Here is a 19,081-nt window from a genome sequence, read left to right as displayed (position 1 = left end):
GTCTTCTTGGGAATGATGCAACAAGTTTCTCACAGCTGGATTTGGGTACCCTTTGCCATTCTTCCTTGCAGATCCTCTCCAGTTCCGTCAGGTTGGATGGTGAGCGTTGGTGGACAGCCATTTCCAGGTCTCTCCAGAGATGCTTAATTGGGTTTAGGTCAGGGCTCTGGCTAGGCCATTCAAGAATGGTCTCAGAGTTGTTCTGAAGCCACTCCTTTGTTATTTTAGCTGTGTGCTTAGGGTCATTGTGTTCGTTGGAAGGTGAACCTTCAGCCAAGTCTAAGGTCCAGAGCACTCTGGAAGAAGGTTTTCATCCAGGTTATCTCTGTACTTGGCCGCATTCATGTTTCCTTCAATTGCAACCAGTCATCCTGTCCCTGCAGCTGCAAAAGACCCCGTAGCATGATGCTGCCACCATCATGTTTCACTGTTGGGATTGTATTGGGCAGATAATGAGCAGTACTTTGATTTCTCCACACATACCGCTTAGAATTATCACCAAAAAGTTCTATCTTCGATCATCAGACCAGAGAATCTTATTTCTCAGTCTGGGAGTTCTTCATGTGTTTTTTTTTTTTTCTTTTAGCAAACTCTATGCGGGCTTTCATATGTCGCATTTAGGAGAGGCTTCTGTTGGGCCACTCTGCCATAAAGGTGCGACTGGTAGAGGGCTGCAGTGATAGTTGACTTTGCGGAACTTTCTCCCATCTCCTTACTGCATCTGTGGAGCTCAGCCACAGTGATCTTGGTTCTCTTCTTTACCTCTCTCACCAAGGCTCTCCTCCCACGATTGCTCAGTTTGGCTGGACGGCCAGGTCTAGGAAGACTTCTGGTGGTCCAAAACTTCTTCCATTTAAGATTTATGGAGGCCACTGTGCTCTTAGGAAACTTGAGTACTACAGAAATTCTTTGCAGCTTTGGACAGATCTGTGCCTTGCCACAATTCTGTCTCTGAGCTCCTTGGCTAGTTCCTTTGACCTCATGATTCTCATTTTCTCTGACATGCACTGTGAGCTGTGAGGTCTTATATAGACAGGTGTGTGCCTTTACAAATCAAGTCCTATCAGTTTAATTAAACACAGATGGACTCCAATGAAGGAGTGGAACCATCTCAGGGAGGATCACAAGGAAATGGACAGTATGTGACTTAAATATGAAGGAGTGTCTGAGCAAAGGGTCTGAATACTTATGACCATGTGATATTTCAGTTTTTCTTTTTTAAGAACTTTGCAAAAATTGTTACATTTCTTGTTTTTTTTCAGTCAAGACGGGGTGAAGAGTGTACATTGAGAAAAAAAATGAACTTTTTTGAATTTACCAAATGGATGCAAGCTAGTTTATGTTTGATGGTAATATGTTTTTTTTTCTTTTATATTTCAGGTTCCTGCTTCATTCGAACTGACCAGCTTGACGGTGAGACTGATTGGAAGTTGAAGGTAGCTGTAAGCTGTACCCAGAGACTACCAGCATTAGGAGTAAGTGACAACAGATATCAGCCCATCTGTAGTGAAGTCAGATAATGTTTGTTTGTGTCAATTTTTTTTTGATCCAGTGCTTTGAGGAATAATAGTTGTTAAAGGCAGTGTATAATCAGAAAACATATATACCAAATACTGGGCACATTCATGAGATTCTGATGTGAGAAAGTTATTTTAATACATACAGTAGCCACTAGTTACAAACGTTTCGATTGTGATAGACCTTCATCAGTGTACTAGGGTAAGAGTGAGTGGTCATGTGAGAATCTCTCATATGATGTCGCTGAGAAGATAATAGTCTTAATATGTAGTTTGATAGGAGTGTTGGTGGTCAGTGACCACCGCTTCACAGGATACACAGCAGCGCAGCTGCATTGCATTTGACTATTATTGTGGTCACTGACCACCAACACTCCTATCAAACTACATATAAAGACACTTATCTTTTCAGCTACATCATATGTGAGATTCTCACATGACCACTCACTCTTACCCTGCAAGTTTTTCCAAGTGTATACTGATTCACGAAATGCTTCTTTTTTTTTTTGGAGTTTTTCTTTACCTGAAGAAGTTTTGAAGCGTTTCAGAAGAGGTTTTTTCCTTCAACGTTTTTTTTAATAGGCTTTTAACTGAACAGTACCTAAATCGGAGTGGGTTCCACCAGCAGCTGCTTCAAAGATGTGATCATCATTTTTTTTCCATCACATGTTTTTCAAAATATCTTCTCTTAATGGTTGTCCCAAGAACAAAGTACATTTTAATCAATAGACCTTGGAATAATTTGAATTGGATGTGTTAAAAATTGTATCTGTGCTGAGATAATCTTATAAATGTGCCTCTGCTGTGTACTGTGCAATGGCTGTGTCCAAACATGCAGAGCTGCTCCAGTTTAAGGTCCATGCATACCACAGCTCCTGACCAGAGATGAAGTATAAATTATTTGTGATAAGAGAGTATACAAACAAAGCAGCAGGGACTCACAGCTGATACTTTGTGAGGAAACACATTTCGTTACCTATTTGATCACAGGAGTGAGTGTTTCTGCCATAACACCAGTCATGTAAGCTCATCATAAATCAGTTCAGTGACATTTAAGCTCAGCGGACACTGAAGCTCCTACATCACTGACTTGATTTATGATGCTTTCAGAAGGCTGGAGATGGAACAGAAATACTTGTTTGTTACGTCGGCAGGAAAATGTGTTGCCTCAGAAAGCAGCACCTGTGAGTCCCTGCTGCTTTGTCTGTATACTCAGTTATCATAATTGACTTATGCTTCTCCCCCTCACAAGGAACTATGGTATCTATCAAAGATAAACTAGATAGCCTCTGCATAGTCAGATACAACCATTAGACAATACAAAATCGAGACACAATTATAAGATTATCTCTAGTGATGAGAAAATGTGCTCGGGTAAGGTGTTATCCGAGCATGCTCGGGTGCTAACAGATTATCTTCTGCGTGCTCGAATACTATATTCGAGTCGCTACGGCTGCATGTCTTGAGGCTGTTCGACAGTCACAACATATGTAGGGATTACCTGTTTTTGTCAGCCGTGAGACATGCAGCCACGGAGACTCGAATATATTTTTCGATCACGCCAAAAACACTGTGATAGCACCTGAAGATGCTCGGATAACGCTTTATCCGCACACATTCAGTCTTTACTACTAGTAATGTTTAAGGAAGATGGGGGATGGGCATTCACGGAATTAGAGTGTTGGGCACACCCCAGCGTAAAAACAGCAGCCCACAGTCACCCAGAAAGGGCGCATCTATTACATGCGCCAATTCTGATGCTTTGCCTGGCTTTTCCTACTTGCCCTGTAGCGGTGGCATATTTGTGGGGTTGATGTCACCTTTGTGTTGTTCAATGACATCAAGCACACGGATTAGTAATGGAAAGGTGTCTATAAGACACCTATCCATTACTAATCCTATAGTTATTCTGTAAATAAACACACAGCCAGAATAAAGTCCTTTAATTGAAAGATTATCACAGACTCCTTTAGTGATTGTAAATTAAAGCATACTCATGTCATCACCCATTCCATTGAAGCCATTGTCTCCTGTAATAAAACAAAAATAAAAAACAACCTTATCCCTCACCTATCTGTCGTTCTGTCCCATGCTTTATTCCATGTCTGGGGATTGCTAGTTTTCAACCTGGACAGTGCCAAGATGTGACTGTCCAGGCTAAGAACCACTGATTAATGAGCTACTGCGAGCGTAGCCTCAGTGACCGGCGGTGACATCATCAAGGTTATCACTGGTCACTGAGGCTGTGTTCCCAGCTGGCCTCTGAAATGCTGTGACCTTGCTGAGATGCCCACTAGCACAGTGAGAAAAAACCTCATGGTGCAGCGGTGAGTTCATCGGGAGACATTATTACGGGGAGTAATGATTTTACTGCCGATCAGAAGTAGTGTTTGCTGCGCTGTCATACACATGACAGCATAGCAAATGCTGGCTGTTTGGGCCCCCCAATTCAAGTGAATGGGGTCTGGGTTCGGCTATGGGTACTGTTCTGGTACCCGAACCCAAACTTTTTATTTTTTAACCTGCCTAACCCAAACATCCAGGGGTCCACCCATCTCTTGTCATGACTGACCAAATTATTCCAAAAAATGCATTTTTCTCCTTCGTCTCATTGGGGGACACAGAGACTGTGGGTGTATGCTTCTGCTGCTAGGAGGCTGACACTAAGTGAAAAAAAGAGGTTAGTTCCTCCTCCGCAGTATACACCCTCGCCCCTATTGTGGGCGGAAATCAGTTTTTTGCTTAGTGTCCATGGAGGCACACGTCTGGTTTTTCTCCAGACCTTTTCTTTGTCTTTTTCCCATGAAGATGTGACAGGGGCAACGGATCCTATTGAAAGGGTCCGATTTCCCCAAACCAACAACGGGCGAGCACCTGAGAGTGTCGCCTCCATGTATCCTCTCCCGTGACGTGGGACACAATGCCGGACTTAGCCCTGACCACCCCTAGGTATTGAAACCATGGGCTGTACAGAGGCACAAAACTAGTCCGTGCGGCCCCCACTGCTCCACCAATGCTCAGACTGCGGTGCTGCAAGGCGGCAGACGGTCCCTCTCCTCACTCCCTGAAGGGGTTAGATGGAGCTAGGGTGCCTGCACCGCTCCACCGTCCTATCTGTTTTTTTGTCAAAGACCTCCTCACATACCTGCGCTGCAGGCGGAAGAGGATCATCGGAGAGAGGGTCTGGGAGGGCTCCTGGAAGTCTTTGGGCCGGTCAGTAGTGCCATACCGCCCCCCCGGTCGGGTAGGGGGAAAAATTGAGGCCGCGGCTTCGGCCGGAGCTGGGCCGCGTCCGGAAGTCCCGCCCCCGGGACCGCGCGTCACTTCCGCCCTCCCTGCACTGGGCGACGATAGAAATCGAGGTCCCGGCTTCAGAGCACGGCTAGGCTGCATAGCGGAAGTACCGCCCCTAGGCCCGTTTTCACAGGCTGGCACGCACCACAGATGTCGGCACGCGATTTGAAGCAAGATCCACGTTGGGGGGGGGGGGCCAGGACTGGGGTAACTGCCCGAGAGGCCACACTACAGGGAAAAACGAGGTGCTACCTCCTCCCCATAGACCCAGTAGCGGGCAGATACAGCATGTCCGAGAAGGAAAAGACGCACACGTTCTTTTACGCTGCATGCATCACTTGTCGGGCTGCGTTTCCGCGGGCGCAGAGAAAGCGTTTATGCATTTATGTTTATGCGAAGCCTGCGATTCCAAACGTGCCCAGGAGCCCTCCCCTACGACCGCAACCAATGTCAAATCCCCCCGGAGGGGGCCCGATCACTGTCACAATCCATGGCGTTGCTTACGAGAGCAATAGAGTCCCTTCAAGCCCCAGATAGGGGCAGGGACTGTGGCTTGCTGTCTTTAGAAGGAACCTCCACCTCACTAGAGCCTCCGGCCTGCAGGGGCCGCTCTCACTCCAGGCAGACCCGGAGGAAACAAATCCACACGGTGTCGCCCAGTCCATCCGGTGCCTTGGCATCAATAAGCTCTGCTTCTCACTACCCGTCACCAGTGGTTGATAGCGAACAGACCTCGGATTGCGACTCAGATGAGCCCCTTGACCTGGATACTCCAGGGTCACGTGAAACAGTGGACAGCCTCATAGAAGCCGTCAATCAGACCCTGGGTATTGAGGATGATCCCGCAGCGGCTATGGGGCATAAGGTGGCATTTAAGCGAGTGAAGCGCCCGCACAGAATTTTTTCCTCTCACCCTGAGTTTGAGGACATAGTGCAGCGGAATAGAGAACGTCCAGACCGGCGTTTCTCGGGTCAAAAGGCACTCAAAACAAGGTATCCGTTTGCTCCGGACCTCCGTAAAAAATGGATGGAATCCCCGTTAGTGGATCCGCCGGTTTCACACCTGGCCACTAAGACCCTGTTATCTGTCTCTAGTGTTTCCTCGATTAAGGATCCCACGAACTGCCTTATTGAGAGCTTAGCTCAGTCAGTATATGAGGCGTCGGGGTCTGCATTCGCTCCCTCGTTCGCAGCAACTTGGGTAGCTAAGGCCATGATATCATGGTCAGAATCATTAAACAAGTTTGCGCAGGAACAGGATCTACCTGCAGAGATTTCGGAGGTCGCAGGTCAGATGGCGATGGCCGGAGACTATGTAACTAATGCGTCTTTGGATGCAGCCAATTGTTCGGCATTTGCTGCCGCTGATGCAATCTCTATCAAAAGAGCCCTGTGGTTGAGGACATGGCGAGTCGATTCTACTTCTAAGAAGTTCTTGACTTCCCTGCCTTATCAGTGCGGCCGCCTATTTGGGGAAAACTTGGACCAACTTATTTCCGACTCCACAGGAGGAAACAGCGGGTTTCTCCCTCAACAAAAGGTCAAAACGCTTTTTCATCACCCTTTTCAGGCATGTTTTCGGGCCTTTCGCAACCCCGGGTGGACTACAGGGCCCAATTCCGCCGCCTCAGGCTGCCCCAACCAGGATAGGGAACGGCAGGTCTCATATAGAGCCAACCCATTGGGGAGAATGCGTGCTCAACAGGCCAGATCGAGAGGATCCAGATCCCAAAGATCATCAGCCAAATTACTTGAGGCCTTTACCAGACGACACTAGCAGGGTGGGCAGCCGCCTACTCTGGTTTCACCACGTCTGGGCCAACGTCGCTCATGACGCATGGGTAGAAGAATTGGTGTACTCAAGTTACAAAATAGAATTTGTCAGACGCCCTCCAAGACAGTTTTTTTTCTTTCCCGGCTTCCCAGGGTAGATGCCCAGGCAAGGGCTCTATTGGGAGCCATCAAATCGCTCCAGCGCAACGGAATCATTATTCCAGTGCCGGAACACGAAAGAACTCAGGGATTCTATTCCCAACTCTTTGCGGTTCCCAAAAAGGACGGGTCAGTCAGACCTGAGTTGGACCTGAAGCTTCTGAACAGATTCGTCAGGATCAGACATTTTCCGATGTAGTCTCTCCGTTCAGTCATATCGGCCATGGAGCAGGGAGAATACTTGGCCTCAATAGACATCCAAGATGCATATCTGCATATTCCCATTTTTCCTCCTCATCAGAGGTTCCTACACTTCGCCATCAACGATCAACATTTTCAGTTCGTAGCGCTACCCTTCGGGCTAGCCACGGCTCCCAGAGTGTTCACAAAGGTTATGGCAGTTGTCATGGCCATACTGCATTCTCGAGGCATAGTCGTCTTGCCTTATCTGGACAATCTCTTGGTCAAAGGCCCTTTAATACGGGCATGCAAGGAAAGTGTCAGCATCACGCTAGATACTCTTGCCCGCTTAGGGTAGTTGGTCAATGCGAAGAAGTCATCCCTTGTGCCAGCTCAGAAGATCTCCTTCTTGGGAATGATCTTCGACACTTGCCGAGGGTTGGTGATTCTCCCTCAGGTAAAGATACTGGCTCTCCGGCAGGGAGTCCGGGCACTTCGCCAAGTTGTCCCCATACCATCCGATCTGGGATGAGGATTCTAGGAAAAATGGTGGCAGCAATGGGAGCGATACCTTTCGCCCCGTTCCATCTTCGCCCCCTGCAGCACGCCCTCCTGTCAGCTTGGGACAAGAACTCTTTCACGCTCGATCGGCAGTGTCGTCTGTCCTCTCAGGTCAGACAGTCTCTCGGATGGTGGGTAACCAGTTCCTCTCTGACCCAGGGGAAACCATTTCCCCCAGACCATTGGCTGGTCGTGACAACCGACGCCAGTCTCCTCGGCTGGGGAGTGGTGTTTCACCACCACACAACCCAGGGACGGTGGTCGCCAGAGGAGGCACGCCTCCCGATCATTTTATTGGAGATACGAATTCGGCTGGCATTCCAGAAGTTTCATCACCTCCTAGCAGGCCGCCCTGTCCAAATTCAATTGGACAACGCCACGGCGGTGGCTTACATAAATCACCAAGGGGGCACTCGCAGTAGAGCAACCTTGCGCGAGGTAGGGCATGTTCTTCAGTGGGCCGAAGCAAAACACTCGGCGATTTCAGCAGTTCACATCCCGGGTGTGGAAAACTGGGCAGCAGACTTTCTCAGCCGGGAGGGTCTTGCGTCTGGAGAGTGGTCTCTACATGCCCAAGTCTTCCAGCAGATTTGTCAGCGGTGGGGAACACCGGATGTGGACCGGATGGCTTCCAGAGTGAATGCCAAGGTGTCCACATATGTTGCTTGGGCCAGGGACCCGTAGGCAATCGCGGTGGATGCGTTGTTCTGCCATGGAACCAGATTCGCCTCCCGTATCTCTTTCCCCCACTGCCACTACTTCCGAGAGTCATCAAGAAGATCAAGACAGAAGGTGTTCCGGCAATCCTGCTGGCCCCAGATTGGCCCCGTCGAGCGTGGTACGCAGATCTAATGCTGCTACTCGCCGACGTCCCTTGGCGTCTACCAGAGCGCCCGGATCTACTTTCTCAAGGGCCGATTTGCCACCCGAACTCTGGGGCCCTGTGTTTGACTGCATGGCCGTTGAATCTTGGACTCTAACCCAGGCAGGGTTCGGGAGCAAGGTGGTCGCTACAATGATTAGCACCCGGAAGCCTGCTTCAGCACGAGTTTACCACCACACCTGGAAGGTGTTCTTCGCGTGGTGTTTCTCCGCTGAGATTCTCGATCCCCAACATCTTGGCTTTTCTCCAGTCGGGCCTAGACTCGGGCTTGGCCCAAAGTTTCCTCAGGAGACAAATATCTGCCTTATCTGTTTTGTTAAAGCGCAGAATTGCTACCAATTTGCAGGTGAAGACTTTTATCCAGGGAGTCTCCCTTTTGGTACCTCCCTATAGGGCGCCTATGGATGCCTGGGACTTTAACCTGGTACTAAGTGTTCTGCAGGAAGCTCCATTTGAGCCACTGCAGGATGTGTCTTTGAGGTGCCTTTCCTGGAAAGTGGTGTTCCTGGTGGCCATCACTTCTATCAAGCGGGTCTCAGAGCTGGCGGCCCTATCCTGCCGAGCTCCGTTCCTCACTTTCCATAAGGATAAGGTGGTGCTCAAATCAGCCCCTCCTTTTCTCCCGAAGGTCGTGTCCTCATTTCACATTGAGGATGTTGTCTTGCCTTCTTTTTGTCCAGCACCGGTGCACTGTGTGGAAAAGGCTCTTCACAAGTTAGACCTGGTAAGAGCCCTCCGGAGGTACGTGTCGAGGACGGCGCCCTTTCGTCAGACGGACACGCTGTTCGTGCTCCCCGAAGGGCGCAGGAAGGGACTCGCTGCCCCAAAATCGACCATAGCCAGATGGATTCGTTTGACTATTCAGGAGTCCTACCGCATTATAGGCACGCCGATTCCAGCAGGGATCGGAACGCACTCTACTCGGGCTGTGGGCAACTCTTGGGCGCTTCGGCATCAAGCTTCGACAGAACAGGTTTGCAAGGCAGCAACCTGGTCCAGCCTGCACACATTTGCCAAACATTACAATATCCATACTCAGGCTTCAGCGGATGTGAGCCTGGGTAGAAGGATTCTCCAAGCAGCGGTGGCGCACCTTTAAACAAGAGGTGCATGTAGCTTGGATCGGTGAGTCAATCTCCCACCCAGGGACTGCTTTTGGACGTTCCAGAGTCTCTGTGTCCCCCAATGAGGTGAAGCAGAAACATGGATTTTTGTGAGAACTCACCGTAAAATCCTTTTCTCCGAGACGCTCATTGGGGGACACAGCACCCCCCCTATTAGCCAGTTGGCTCTTGTTTTGTTTAAATTAATATATGTTTACGTATTTGATATAGGGGTGGTGTTTTTCATTGGACATGTGGTACCTGTATTAAGGCTGATTTTGTTGTCCTCTTACTGCTTTGGCACCAAACTGATTTCCGCCCGCAATAGGGGCGAGGGTGTATACTGCGGAGGAGGAGCTAACCTCTTTTTTTCACTTAGTGTCAGCCTCCTAGCGGCAGAAGCATACACCCACAGTCTCTGTGTCCCCCAATGAGCGTCTCGGAGAAAAGGATTTTACGGTGAGTTCTCACAAAAATCCATGTTTTATTTATATTTTATCATTTTATTTTACAATAAAATCCTATGTTTTTTAATTGTGTTGTGTTATATTGAAAGAGCAATATCTTTCTTTTTTTATTTTTACATGAACAGAGCTGTGGGACGGCTTATGAGCTTATTTTTTGTATGACATTGGCTATACAATCATTTGCCTTCAAAACCGGATTTCTTTTAGGTACATTTGCGCAGACTTTTTAAGAAACTCTGGAAGGATCTTATTCCAAACATCATGGAGAGCTAACCACAGATCTTCTGTGGATGTAGACATGTGCAAATTATTCCATCTTTTCATGTAATCTCAGGCAGACTTGATGTTGTTATCAGGGCTCTGTGGTGCCACATCACCTCCAGGACTCCTCATGATGATTTATGTTGCAGATAGTTTATAATAACGTTAGCATATGTTTGAGGTCATTGAAGTGCTGCAGAATAATTTTAGAGCCAATACGACGCCTCCCTGATGGTATTGCATGATGGAAATACATACTGTACCAGTAAATGTTTTTTGAAGAAAAAAAAAAGTTCACACATTTGGTATCGCCGTTGTCATGGTTAGGACATGGTTAATGTCCTGTTCTCACAGGGTTAACTTTTGTCGGCCTCTCTTTGGATCTGGGAGGGGTATTTATACTCACTCCAGACTAGCATTCACTGTCAGCTATACTGTTATTCTGGCTGTGTGTCTGACCGACCCCCCTGGTGTGCGTGTATTCTGCATTGCTTGTTTGATTCCCGTGTATGACCCGGCCTGTTCCCTCACTTGTACTCCGTCTCTCGTTTTGGTACTATTGTCTTCTCCGGTTCTGACCTCCTGGCTTGGCTATTGTTACTCTGTTGCAGTTTGTCCCTATTGTACCGTCCATTGCCCGTTCTGGTTTTCTGATCTTTTGCTACTTCCTGACTATTCGCTCTGTCTAACCCTTTGGTACTGTCCTGCTATCTCGTGCTTTGACCCGGCTTGATCTGGTTTCTGTCTCTGTCTATGCCCCTTGGTAACATTGTCCTGTAGTTACCTTTCTAGGAGTTTCCCTGCAGTTCCTAGCTCTGTGGAGCTTAGGCCAAGCCCCCAGCAGTCACATGCTTCAGGTCCTGGAGCATGCATCGTCACCGCTGCTGCCCGCTCCACAGGTATCTTTAAGCACTGTTTTTGTAATCATAGAATCGTAGAGTTGGAAGGGACCTCCTGGGCCATCTGGTCCAACCCCCTGCTCAAAGCAGGATTCGCTATATCATCCCAGTCAGATGTCTGTCCAGCCTCTGTTTGAAGACTTCCATTGTACTCAGGACACGCGCACTGGCTCAGTGAGCAAGTGCAGTGCGGTGTTCCTGACAGCCGTGTCTGGAACGACCCCTCCTATAAAACTGTCCTACCAGTTAACCCCTTCATTGAACACTGTAAAAAAAAAAAATCTAGGCAAAAAATGATGCTTTTTCATCATACTGCTGAACAAAAAGTGCAATAAAATGTGCTCAAAAAGACAAATGCAAATTAAAAATTGTATAGCTGAAAACATCTTCTCCCACAAAATGCAAGCCACCATACAGCTCAATCAGCAAAAAAAAATACAAAAAATTATAGGCCTTAGGCTAGTTTCACACTTTCGTTTGGAGGTGCAGCGCACGGCCGCCGTGCAGCTCCGTCCCCTGCCGCGTCCCCTCCGGTTAGCTCCTCCTATGGGCGCATGATGCTGCTTGCGACCTGTGTACCCTATCTTTATCATTGGGTACGCATGCCATGTGCTGGTATGCTTTTGGCGGCGCATGCACCCTTTTGACGGTGCGCCAAACGCACCGTGGTGCATTTTGGTGGCTCAGCGCACCGTCAAAAGGGCGCATGCGCCGCCAAAAGCATACCAGCGCAAGGCCTGCGTACCCAATGCTAAAGATAGGGTACGCAGGTCGCATGCAGTGTCATGCGTCCATAGGGGGAGCTGACCGGAGAGGGCATGGCAGGGGGCAGAGCTGCACGGTGGCCGTGCGCTGCGCCTCCTAACGCAAGTGTGAAACTAGCCTTGGAATAAAACAATGCAAAAATATTTTTTTCTATAATATAGTTTTGATTGCGGAAAAGCATTTAAACGCCAAAACACAAAAAATATATATCTAAATGACCCTCTTCCTTCTGAGCCTCACAATGTGCCTAAATCACATATAGCATCCAAATGTATGGAATTTCTGTAGCGATGAGAGCCCACCTAATTTACGGGTGTGTGTCTTCAGAAACATGAGCTGGACACAATGTACTGGTCACTATAATGTACTGATCATTACAACGTGTCGGTCACTACAACGGCAGTTTGCAATTTTCACTTAGCTGCTTGTTTATGGAAACGGTTATTGAGTCAAAATGTTCACTACACATGTAATTAAATTCCCAAAGGGGTATAATTTCCAAAATGGGGTTACTTGAAAGGCGATTCTTCTAGCACTTAGGGGCTCTGGATATGGAGTTCACAAACTATTCTAGGAAAATCTGCAGTCAAGGAGACAAATAGCGCTCCGTTTATTTTAGGCAAAAAATATGTATTGTCATTTTCTACATTTTAAAAATGTAATGACATTTCCACAAATTCTTGACCATCTGTAAAAAAAAAAAAAAAAAAGGTGAAGTTAAAAACAATATGCCTTCTACAACTGGATAACCACAATAAACTACCTCAAAAGGCACAAGCTGAAGGTTTTACAATGGCCCTCACATTCCCCTGATCTGATCATCAGTGAAAATCTGTGGCTAGACCTCAAATTAGCAGTGCATGCAAGATGACCCAGGAATCTCACAGAACTGGAAGAATTTTCCAGGGGAGAATGGATGAAAATCCCCCAAACAAGAATTGATAGACTCTTTGTTGGCTACAAAAAGCGCTTATAAGCTGTGAGATTTTCAAAAGGGGGTGCTACTAGCTACTAATCATGCAGGGTGCCCAAACATTTGCATCCACCCATTTTCCTTTTTCTAATTTTTAACATCTAAAAGGTGAACATATTTATTTTTTGGCCAAATTAAAAAAGAAATTTGTCATCTTTAACTTTAGGCCTTTTAGAGATCATTTAATTTTCAACTTGCTTATCTATTCTAGATGCCAATGTTTCTATCTATCTGTCTGTCTATCTATCTATCTATCTATCTGTCTCATATCTATATATCGAATATCTATATATCTCATATCTACTTTGTACTTGCATATAATTGTTTATACAGCTGAACGAGGCACCTTCAGGTATCTTGACATTGTACCCAAGGATGAACCAGACTTGTCCATGTCCACAATTATCTTACTGATATCTTGTCTGATTTCTTGAGACTTTCCCATGATGCTACACAAAGAAGCAGTGTGTTTCAGGTTCCAAACACATGATATCTTCATATGGGCAGTCCAGAATTGTTTAAAGGCATAGTAATCTTTGTGTATGTAAACTTTTGACTTTAACATAGTAACATAGTTTTGAAGTCTGAAGGAAGACCTTATGTCCATCTAGTTCAGCCTATTTTAGTGCAGCTTTTCTGCATTGTTGATCCTGGGGAAGGCAAAAAATCCACAGAGTAGAAGCCAATTTTCTCCATAGGGAAAAAAATTCCTTCCCCTAAGCTGGGTCAACCATCTACCTATAATATTCTGTTATTCGTAACCTTCTATACTGTTACTCACAAGAAAAGCATCCATTCCTTTCTTAAATTCATTCAGTGAGTTGGCCATCACCACTTCCTCAGGAAGAGAATTCCAGAGCCTCACTGCTCTTACCGTGAAGAACCCTCTTCTATGCTGGTGCAGAAATTGTCTTTCCTCCAAACGAAGAGAATGCCCCCTTGTTCTTGTCACAGTCCTTGGTACAAACAGTTCATTGGAGAGATCTCTGTATTGCCCTCTGATATACTTGTACACATATATTAAGTCTCCCCTAAGTCTTCTCTTTTCTATAGTAAATAGACCTAATTTTGATAACCTTTCTGGGTATTGTAGTGAACCAATTCCATTTATCATTTTAGTAGCCCGCCTTTGATCCCTTTCAAGTTCAGTAATGTCTTTCTTGAGCATCGGCGTCCAAAATTGCACACAATACTCCAGGTGTGGTCTGACGAGTGATTTGTACAGAGGGAGAATTATGTTTTCAGCTCGTGTCCCCAGACCTCTTCTAATGCATCCCATGACCCTATTTGCTTTGGTGGCAGCTGCCTGACACTGGGCACGCCAATTTAGCTTCTTATTGACTAAGATGCCTAAGTCTTTTTCCATGCCTGATTTCCCCAGCAGCTTCCCATTTAGTAAGTAATTTTAGCATCTGTTTCTCCTTCCCATGTGCATAACCTTACACTTATCTGTGTTAAACCTCATTTGCCATTTTTCATCCCAATTCTCCAATTTAGTCAAATCTGTCTGTAGTTGCAAACTGTCCTCCTTTGTGTTAACTTACCTTACATAGTTTTGTATCATCTGCAAATACTGATATTTTACTTACTTTGCAGTAAGTAAAATTACCTTAAACATTCTTTCTCTCTCATTATTCTGGCATTTGGTAAATATTAATTATGGTATTCCTAGTTGACCTAAAACGGGAAAGGTTTATTCTGATTTCATGTCAGATATTGAGAAAAACATTAATATGTGTATTTTTATAAAGGGTATGTAAGCTTCTGTTTTCAACTGTATATATCTCATCTCTACATATCTCATATCAATCTATCTATAGTGGCTTTCAAAAGTTTTCACCCCCCTTGGTTTTCTACCTCTTTTATTACATTACAACCTTTGTTTAAATATTTTTGCAATCCGCTTGTGTGTGGTGCATCAGCACCGAATAGTCTAAGCTGGTGAAGTGAGAAAAATATAGGCAGAAACAAAGTTTATGGGATCATATTACTAAAAATTGACATGTGCATATGTATTCACCAATTTTGCTATTAAGCCCCTACAAATTTCTGGTGCAATCCTGAAGGAGCTGCAGAGTCCCCAAGCAGAGACTTGGAGTGTTTGTCCATACAACCCCAATAAGCCATATACTCCATAGAGATGGCCTTTATTGAAGAGTGGGCAGAAAAAAAGCCTTAACTTACACACAAAAATTTTAAGGCTTGTTTTGAGTTTGCCAAAAGACATGTATGAAGGAGAAGGTGCTGTGGTCAGATGAGACCAAAATTGAACTTTTTGGCCACCAAAGTAAACTTTGGCGTCAAACCAACACAGCTCATCACCCCAAGAACAACATCCTGACAGTGAAACATGGTGGTGGCAGCATCATGCTGTGGGGGTATTTTTCTGCAGCAGCAACAGGGAAAATGGATGGTGCAAAATAAAGGGATTTTTTTGAGCAAACCTATTTCAGTCTGTCAGTGATTTGAGATTGGGATGGAGGTTCACATTCCAAAAAGGCAATGACCCAAAACATATTACTAAAGCAACACTCGTGTGGTTTATGGGCAATGTGTAAATGTTTTGAAGTGGCCTAGTCAAATCCCAGACCTTAACCCCTTTACCCCAAGGGTGGTTTGCACGTCCATGGCCGGGCCAATTTTTACAATTCTGACCACTGTCCCTTTATGAGGTGATAACTCTGGAACGCTTTCATGGATCATAGAGATTCTGACATTGTTTTCTCATGACATATTGTACTTCATGTTAGTGGTAAAATTTCATTCATATAACTTGCGTTTATTTGTGAAAAAAATGGAAATTTGCCAAAAATTTGGAATATTTTGCAATTTTCCAACTTTGAATTTTTATGCCCTTAAATCACAGAGATATGGCACAAAAAAACATAATAAATAACATTTCCCACATATTTACTTTACATCAGCACAATTTGGGAACCAAATTTTTTTTTGTTAGGAAGTTATATGGGTTAAAAGTTGACCAGCGATTTCTCATTTTTACAACACCATTTTATTTTTAGGGGCCACATCAAATTTGAAGTCACTTTGAGGGGTCTATATGATAAAAAAAAATACCCAAAAGTGACACCATTCTAAAAACTGCACCCCTCAAGGTGATCAAAACCACATTCAAGAAGTTTATTAACCCTTCAGGTGCTTCACAGGAATTTTTTGAATGTTTAAAAAAATGAAATTTAACTTTTTTTCACAAAAAAATTACTTCAGGTCCAATTTTTTTTATTTTACCAAGGGTAACAGGAGAAATTGTACTGCAAAAATTTTTGTGCAATTTGTCCTGAGTACGCTGATACCTGATATGTGAGGGGGAACCACTGTTTCGGTGCATTTTAGAGCTCAGAAGGGAAGGAGCGCCGTTTGACTTTCTCAAAGCAAAATTGGCTGGAATTCAGATCGGACGCCATGTCACGTTTGGAGAGCCCCTGATGTGCCTAAACAGTGGAAACCCAACATTTTGGAAACTAAACCCCCCCATGGAACTTATCTAGATCTGTGGTGAGAAATTTGAACCCCCAAGGGCTTCACAGAAGTTTATAACGTACAGCCGTAAAATTAAATAATCATATTTTTTCCACAAAAATGATCTTTTCACCCCCAACTTTTATTTTCCAAAGGTTAACAGGACCCCAAAAGTTATTGTGCAATTTGTCCTGAGTACGCTGATACCCCACATGTGGGGGTAAACCACTTTTTGGGTGTATGGCAGAGCTCGGAAGGGAAGCGGCGCCATTTGACTTTTTTGGCTGGAATTGAGATCGGTCACCATGCCGCGTTTGGAAAGCCCCTGATGTGCCAAAACAATGGAAACCCCCACAAATGACTCCATTTTGGAAAAGAGACCCCCAGGGAACTTATCTAGATGTGTGGTGAGCACTTTGAACCCCCAAGTGCATCACAAAAGTTTATAACACCCAGGCGTGAAAATAAAAAAAATCATTTTTTTTCCACAAACATGATCTTTTAGTCCCCAGTTTTTTTCTTTTACCAAGGGTAACAGGAGAAATTGGACCCCAAAAGTTGTCTAATTTGCTCTGAGTATGCTGATACCCCATATGTGGGAGAAAACTACTGTATGGGCACACTTCGGGGCTCTGAAGTGACGTTTTAGAATGCAGACTTTGATGGAATGGTCTGCAGGTGTCATGTTGCCTTTGGAGAGCCCCTGATGTGCCTAAACTGTGGAAACCCCCCAACAAGTGACCCCATTTTGGAAACTAGACCCCCCAAGGAACTTATCTAGATGTGTAGTGAGCACTTTGAACCCCCAAGTGCTTCACAGACGTTTATAATGCCCAGGCGTGAAAATAAAAAAATCATTTTTTTCCCACAAACATGATCTTTTAGTCCCCAATTCTTTTATTTTCCCAAGGGTAACAGGAGAAATTGGACCCAAAAAGGTGTTGTGCAATTTGTCCTGAGTAGGCTGATACCCCATATGTGGGAGTAAACCACTGTTTGAGCGCATGGCAGAGCTTCGAAGGGAAGGAGCACCGTTTGACTTTTTCAACGCAGAATTGGCTGGAATTGAGATCAGACGCCGTTGCATTTGGAGAGCACCTGATGTGCCTAAACAGTAGAAACCCCCCAATTCTAACTCCAACCCTAACCACATCACACCCCTAAACCTAATCTCAGCCCTAAGCCTAGCGGGAAAATTGAAATAAATACATTTTTTTTTATTTTATTATTTTCCCCTAACTAAGGGTGATAAAGAGGGGTTTGATTTACTATTTTTAGCGGGTTTTTATGTTTGGCAGCTGTCATAGGCTAAAAGACGCTTTTTATTGTAAAAATAGTTTTTGCATCACCACATTTTGAGCGCTAGATTTTTTCCATATTTTGACCCACAGAGTCATGTGAGGTCTTATTTTTTGCGGGACGAGTTGTCGTTTTTATTGTTACCATTTCAGGCATTCTGATCGCTTTTTATTCCGATTTTTGGGACTCAGAATGAACAAAAACCAGAATTTCATGAATTTCTGTTGGGGGGGTGCGTTTACACCATTCCGTGTGTGGTAAAATTGATAAAGCGGCTTTATTCTTTGGGTCAGTATGATTACAGCGATACCTCATTAATGTCTTTTTTTATGTTTTGGCGCTTTTATGCAATTAAAATCATTTTATATAAAATATAATTATTTTTGCATCTCTTTATTCTGCGAGCTATAACTTTTTAATTTTTTCGCTGATGATGCTGTGTGGTGGCTCGTATTTTGCAGGACAAGATGACGTTTTCAGCGGTATTATGTTTATTTATATTTATATACGTGTTTTTGATTGCGCGTTATTGCACTTTTTGTTCGGCGGTATGATGATAAAGCATTGTTTATTGCTTTATTTTTAATTTTTAAGGGGTTCAGTAATGGGGTTAACTAGTGCAACAGTTTTATAGGGCGGGTTGTTACGGATGCGGCAATACTAAATATGTGCACTTTTATTTATTTATTTTTTTTTATTTCCAAAAAATGAATTTATTACGGAATATTTTTTTTTTTTATTTAGGGATTTTTTAAATTAATTATTATAACACTTTTTTTTATTTATTTTGTTTTACTTTATTTTATTGTCCTAGGGGGGATATCACTGTAATGTGTCAGATCGCCGATCTGACACATTACACAGCGCTGTGTCAGATCAGCGATCTGACGGGCGCTGCTTCGGGCTTCCTTGTGCCTGCTCTTTGCAGGCACTGAGGAAGCCGCGTTCCTGCAGGCCCCCGAAGGCCCCTGCGGCCATCTTGGATCCGGGGTCTGTAGGGAAGGAGACCCTCAGAGCAGCGCAGCAGATCACGCTGCTCTGGGGGTCTCAGGGAAGCATGGAGGGAGCCCCCTCCCTGCCGATGCTTCCCTAATTCCCCGGTACACTGCGATCATGTTTGATCGCAGTGTGCCTGGCGTTAACGTGCTGGGGGTCAGCTGTGATAATCAGCTGACACCCGGCCGCGATCAGCGGCACCCCCCCACCCCGGTAGCGCCGTTGATCACTTAGACGTACTATCCCATTCCCGGTCATAGGGGCCCGGGTACCGTGGACGGGATAGTTCGTCTCATGTCAGAAAGTGGTTAATCTAATTGAGAATCTGTGATCAGTCTTGAAGATTGCTGTTCACCAGAGGAAATCATCTCACTGGAAGGAGCTGGAGCAGTTTTGCCTTGAGGAATGGGCAGAAATCCCAGTGGAAAGCTCATAGAGACTTATCTAAAGCAATATGCAGCTGTTATTGCCGCT

At 45.1% G+C, this 19,081-nt stretch overlaps 1 protein-coding gene across 2 annotated transcripts in view; it reads left to right on the top strand.

Annotated features, from left to right (window-relative positions):
• Positions 1-19,081, top strand: part of ATP9B (ATPase phospholipid transporting 9B (putative)) — a 478,099-nt gene that overhangs the window by 160,676 nt on the left and 298,342 nt on the right. For both annotated transcript variants that reach the window (XM_073566404.1, XM_073566400.1), the window contains exon 8: positions 1,381-1,475. In XM_073566404.1, the coding sequence (XP_073422505.1) occupies positions 1,381-1,475 (95 nt within the window). The remainder of the gene's footprint in view (positions 1-1,380; positions 1,476-19,081) is intronic.

This window comes from Dendrobates tinctorius, unplaced genomic scaffold (assembly GCF_039654945.1).
Source record: "Dendrobates tinctorius isolate UK_male_01 unplaced genomic scaffold, ASM3965494v1 ptg000004l, whole genome shotgun sequence".
NCBI classification, from domain to species: domain Eukaryota; kingdom Metazoa; phylum Chordata; class Amphibia; order Anura; family Dendrobatidae; genus Dendrobates; species Dendrobates tinctorius.
The sequence above is the reverse complement of the archived record's forward strand: the minus strand, read 5'-3'. Positions and strand labels throughout refer to the sequence as shown.